General features: G+C 47.7%; 1 protein-coding gene across 1 annotated transcript; it reads right to left on the reverse strand.

The window, feature by feature from the left end:
• Positions 1-722: 722 nt before the first annotated feature.
• NEIL2 (nei like DNA glycosylase 2) lies at positions 723-4,183 on the reverse strand. The gene is made up of 4 exons (XM_010212700.2): positions 4,046-4,183; positions 3,126-3,451; positions 1,574-1,770; positions 723-1,039 (listed from the first exon to the last, which is right to left on the reverse strand). The coding sequence occupies exons 1-4, from the start codon at positions 4,181-4,183 to the stop codon at positions 723-725; spliced, it is 978 nt and encodes a 325-aa protein (XP_010211002.2).
• Positions 4,184-6,354: the final 2,171 nt, after the last annotated feature.

Below are 6,354 nucleotides of genomic sequence, written 5' to 3' on the forward strand. Positions count from 1 at the left end.
ATAATATAATGATATGGGTAGGTGCCTAATAATATAACAGGGAATGCATGAAACTCGTGGTCTCTAAGGCAACTTGAAAGCAGAAGAGGCCACCTGCTCAAAGCACTAAGCTTTTCATATACTGTCATAAGCCAGAAAGCACAGGGAAAACAGAAAAAAAAATGCTCCGCAGGCATCCTATGTTAAGAAAACAAGGCAGTGGCACCATCAGCAGAGGTGCCTCACCTCCCTAAACATCCAGCTGAAAACAGGAAAGCTTTGGTCCTCTTGATAGTAATCTTCAGGATCCTTGATAGCCCCTGGGATCAACCAAATGCTCCTACTCACCTGTGTAAGGTGGTCACAGCCCAAGAGGCAGGCTGTTTCTTCTGACTTATTTCTACCCAGCAAGCTGGTTTGCCCAGAAGCTTGCTCAAATAACGAGGTAAAATGCAGTTCACACTTCACACACAGGGACCAAGGCACCTCAGAAACAATTAAATGATTTATGGGGTTGCATTAACTATGACAAACAAGGAGTGCACAGCCAGTTTCCTTCTTGAATCCAGAGGTACGAGATACTTTGGAGACTCCAGTCTCTAGGGAGCATCTGCCACTGCCAAATCACTGTTCCAGGATGGAACAAACTTAATAGAAATCATAAAGACCTTCTCAAAGGAACTGAGAGACCATCTGGATATCCTCCAGGAGGAGGAGAGTAAGAAAGGCAGCTCACTAGTGACTCACTTGGTGACTAGGGAAGGATTCCCAGTTTCTGAGGGCACTGCAGGCTGGCACTGAGGGCACCACCAAGTCAATCTCTTGAAGCCATGCGAGGATCCAAGGGTTTCCTTCATCACTGCATGCCCGAGGGGGCACTGCTCCTTCTGGTAGATCTGAGGGTGCAACCCTTTCCCATGCAGCTTGCTCTGCAGCCAGTCAGAGCTGAACTGAACGGCGTAGTCAAGCAGCCGCTCCAGATCCGAGACAGCCAGGAGAGAGCCTTGTGCTAATGGATGAATCTTTGCCATGTACAAAATCTCATTCTTAATGATGTTCCCTGGAAAGGGTCAGAAATAAGAAGACTGTAAGAATTTTTTTTTTAATCACAATGACATAGAACACTTAACATCACTTCTGCCATTAGCATGAGGCCACTTGAGCATAATTGAGCACCTGTGGGCCCCATCACCATGACTTCTACCTAAAGAAGACATAGCTAGTTAGCAACACCATTCCCCAAATGGGAGGTAGCACACATGGAGCAGATACATCTGGAAATAAATCTGATGACTGTCTCTTCTCACCACCCTCTGAGGAAGCTTTCCTTCACAAGGACAAGCCCATCAGTAGTTCCTCCCACACCAAGATGATTCACTAGGCTCACCAGATGCACTTAAGCACCTGATGAAGTCAATGGCTACCACCTGCAAAGCTTGTTCCCAGTGAGAAGATCACATAACCTCTCGGCTGAATCAGCTAGCAGTTTGCTTTACCATAAGGACTTAGAGGCTTAGATTTATAACTTGGGATCTGTAAACATCCCATCCACCTTCCTCCCTTTATTGCTCTGCCACCACACCCTAGAACTCACCCAGGCCTGAAAAATATCTCTGATCTAAGAGGGTGTAGCAGACAGGATTGGGTGTCCTGAGGGCATCCAGCGCCCGGCCACGGTGGAACTCCACAGAAAGGATGTCAGAAGCAGGATCAGCCATTGGAGAAGAGCACCAGTGCATCCGGCAGTTGTAGAAAACAAGGAAGCCTCCACTCTCAAAGTGCAGAACCAGCCTGGGGTTGAGGCAGAAAAGTTGTAATCTTTAGCCAAAAACATCCCTGAACCATTTGTTATATTCTGCTCTGGCTAAAATGACTTAATGGAGATAGAAGTGCAGAAAGGGACAGCATCTTAGGAATGAAGAGTCACCAGAAGACACAGAAAAACCTATACATGACATAAGTCCACAGAGAAGGAGACTTTGCATACACACTCAATCACTAACCCCATGGAAAGCAGAGGTCAGTAATTCCCATGAGATTAGGGAGACATTTTAATGTCCCAGTTTCCCTCAATCAGGGAGGCTACTACAGTTCAACAAGCAGGAATTAATGCTTAAGCAGGAAAAATGCTTAAGCTATTCCTTCCTCTCTCTTCACATACAGATGCACAAGGGATCAGGGGGCTCTCCAATATATTAGACCATCACCTTAAAGCAAGTAGCCTCCTTTAGTGCTGTCAGCCAACTCATGGAGAGTTGTTCTGCTGTCCTCCAGCCTCTTAGCCAAGCAGATGACAGCAGGTAGGGAGAAACATTAGCATCTGGGCCGCCTGTGGCAGGTGAACCAGGTGACCAAAGGCTCTAGCAACAAAGGACTAGAATGGGAATAAATATTCTTCCCCCACCTGGATCAAGTACACCATGTATACACATGCCAAACACCCAGCTGATAAGATATTTAACCCAAGTGAAAACTCCAACCAGTGACTTCAGCTGCTCTAGATGTGCTTTTTACTCAAGGCTTCTTTATAGTTGGGACAAAGTGTGCCTTTTTATGGCATAATTCAACCTTGCATCCCAGAAGCTTTCTTGGGATAATTGTCTAATCTCAGCTGGTACTACAATCCCTAGGTTGGCTAGCAATATGAATCTTATACCTGCAATCCATTAATTTTCCATTCTGTAACAGATGAAACACAAATAGAGGTAGCAGAAAAGGGAAAGCTTCAGAGAATGAAACTGGAAGGAGGCAGAAGGCAGCAAAAGAACAGAGAGCCCAACCAAAGACACCTCAACTCCTCAGCAAAGGCAAAAGAACTTATAGTGCCAGGACAGGGTGTGCCCAAGCCAACCTCAAACAAATAGTATGTTAGGTGATTTCCGAGACTCCTTAAGCATGGGAGTACCCAAACAGCAGTCTATTGTGCTCTCCCTGGTTTCAAATATGGTGTTGATCACACCCCATATCCGCCTACTCAATACACACCAGTGGCTCCTCTCACACCACATGTTTTCACAGGTTTGAGAACTATTACAGAAAGGAAAAGACAAAAAGCATCCCCATGTAAGTGTAGTTTAGAAACAAAAGAGTGCCTCTCTGATAAAATTAGGAAAACGAAGTTTCTAGAAAGAGGATTCAGCCAGTACCTGGGTATAGGGTCCTTCCAGTCCCCTCTCTTATTGGCTTTGTTTGCTCTTGAGAATTCATTTGCCCGAATGCTGCCAAACAAGCCAAAATGGACACGCAGCCAGTTGCCTGCACAACCTGCATCTGGGGCATCACATATGGAGTGTGGGACTTCCTGAGGCTCCTCTTCTGGGAGGTCTGCCTGTGGAGCACAAACCTGTTCTTGTCCCTCCTCAGCAGAACTTGCCCCTCTACAAGCCTCTCTTTGCAATGCTAGCTCTTCTGCACTTAGTCCTAGCAGATCTCCAGCTGCCACAAATGCCAGGAACAAGTTTTTCCCATGAACCTGAGAAAAGAGGCAGAACATGCTGAGGATCCAGAGAGTCACTTGCACATCAGAAGAGATGCTCAGGGTTTCAAATTCTGTGATCGGGATTCTTCTGCCTTGAAACAGCCCAGTGGGACTAAATTAGCCACAGGTGTCCCCAATGTAGATATTTTAAGTTAGCTGAAACCCTGCCCTCTGGTACACATCATCCATGCACTGGAGAAACTGACTCTCTATCTCCTTGGAGAAGCCACTGACAATGTCAACCCCTCTTCCCTTGCAGGGCACAGAACTAGTACATGAGAACAAGTGACCAAAACTTCAGACCTCTGAGCATCTATGTGTCCAGCCAGATCCCTCTCTTTGCAAAGTGTCTGTATTTCGTAGTTATAAACAAAGCCTATGGTCCACCTCAAGGACAAGTTTGGTGTCACTCCTGGGTTGCACACCACTTGTCATCCAGATGCAGGGCAACAGTGGCTTTCCTCAGACCTAACATATACTGATTATATATATATATATATATAATATATATATTAATTATATATATTATATTAATTATATATATATTATAATACTATATATATAAATATATCCTCTTTCATAGCCCACCTGAGAGTCCTGGAGCTTCAGCGCTTTCAGTTCATTCACGTTGATCTTGCGGCTGCTTCCCCCCACCTTGGTCACTACTTGTCCCACAAAAGGGGAGGTCAGCAGCTGGAACTTCTTCACCGTTGGGCCCTCCGGCATCTCTGGCAGCAGAACAGCAGACACCTCTCTCACTTGGCAGCCTAAAGCTCAGGAGACACTGCAGCTCAGAGCTACAACGCCCATTGGAGGCTGAGCTCCTGTCTACATGAAGGGTTCAGAACAGTATCTGCACCTCCCTCCCCTTCAATCCCTGTGGAGAAGTCCATGGAGAGAGAAAGGCTCCTTCCAGGCCACACTACCAAGCGAAGCATTGCTCCATGATCAGCACTGGAGTTAACTCATCATCACTTTATGAGCTCCTTGCTGCAGTTCAACTAACTCCAACTGCATGGGGCAGAACAGGGGGCATTTGTACCCTCTGCCAGCAACATCCAGGGTGCCTAGACTCCAGCAAGATGACAGAGAGTAGCACTATCCCATAGCATCCTATAGCTCACTCACAGGAGGTTATGCCAGTGCAAAGGTTATTTCTGGCATAAGATCACAGAGATGTTATTTGCAGTTCTTTTGGGGACATCTGAACCAGGTACAGTTTCTAATTTCCCAGGTTCCCTCCACCTTTCTCTTCATGGACTAGCTAGACATATCTCCCTAGCTCATCTTTTCACTCCAGGGCCACCTCAGTCTCTTGTAAAAGGGCTGTCTCCCCTTTCCAAGGGGATCACAGTTCCCAGCCATATGTACCTCAAGTCACCCCTTTTCCCTAGGGATATGACCATTGTACACCCAAGCCTGTCTTGGAAAGCTACTAGGGCTACAAATCCAACCTGCTGGATATAGCACACATGTAGCCTCCTTCCTAGCATTCAAGCCCTCTAGAAGGGGAAAATAACAACAAATGCAACAAAACCAGTATCATGCCTGCTTCTATAGCAGTAGAACTGGGTAATAAACATGATGCTGCCGGATTCCTCCAGCTCATTTAACCAGATTACATCCCCGATACCAGTTCACCTGCTTGGGGTCACTGAGGTCCCGTGTCCCACTGTTGAGAGCAACGAGGAGCAGCAGAGACAGGGAAAACCCCAGGAGAGCTTCACAATCCTGCACAAAATTCCTGCAGGGTTGAAACACACAGCCCTGACCCTCCACGTATCCCCAGTCCCATCAATCCCAACTTTTATCCCCCCCACAGGAGAAAAAGTACCCCAAAGAAGGCATTTTCTCCCCAGTCTGCTCCAAGTCCTTGCTGTTACCTACTGAGGTTCCCCAGAGTGCTCTGCTGACACACATGAGGCAAAACCCCACAGAGAGGCACAGGGCCCCTGCCTCTCCTCTCCCCCAAATTGAATTTCCTCTTCCCAAATTGTATCCATTTCCCAGGCCCCCTCAGTCAAGCACCGAGCTGCAGTTCTGCCAAGCAGTCGAGCCCTGCACTGCTCCCAGGCAGACCCCCCTGCTCCCCACATTGGGAAGGGATCACCCACACACACGGCCAAGCACCAGAGCAGCAGGCCTAAAGCAGCACCCCTAAAGCAGCTCCCAATCCTCCCAGCCACCCCCAATCCATCCCCCTTCCCATACAGGCATTTGGGAAGGAGCTCAGCCTCTCCCCTCCCATTTATTGCCCCCATTTTCCCACCCCCCTCAGATCCCTTCCTCTGCTCCATCTCCACTCCTAAGCCCTCTTCCAGCAACCCCACAATTGCCTCCCAGCTCCTCCTCCACCTCACAACAACCTCCCTAACCCACCCCCACCTCCTATACCCAACATTGCCTCACCACACTCTGCACCTCAAATCTTCCCCCACCTGATTTTACACTGCCTGATATAGCAGTGGAGCTCCCTGATTGACTGCTCTGGCAGCAATAGGCAGGATTTCAAGTGCTTGGCCCGCCCCCTCAGCCCCCTATCCCTATGGCACAAGGGCTCAGGCGCTGGTTGAGCTGGGAAGGAGGCGGAGTGCTCTGTGGGAAGCTTGGGTGCTTGTATGAGCATCATGCTAGAGCAGAAAGCAGCAATGGTGAATGCAGCCCTGCTGGCAATGTGGTTTTGGCTCAGGGGTGGCATCCTGGAGTTCATTTGGAAGCAATTAGGCTACATCAGCAGCGTATTAAACAAAGCTGTGAGAATTGCAGAAGATAAGATGCACTGTTATTAAGGTGCTCTGCGGAGCCTCTTTTTTTTCCTATTGCATTAGTAGAATTGCCTGTTGCATGGTAACATACTGGGTACTTCTTTTTTCTTCTGTAGATTAAAAGAATCATTG

The sequence above is a fragment of the Tinamus guttatus genome, unplaced genomic scaffold, assembly GCF_059628265.1.
Source record: "Tinamus guttatus ecotype Peru unplaced genomic scaffold, ASM5962826v1 Tinamus_guttatus_pri_ptg000548l, whole genome shotgun sequence".
NCBI classification, from domain to species: Eukaryota; Metazoa; Chordata; class Aves; order Tinamiformes; family Tinamidae; genus Tinamus; species Tinamus guttatus.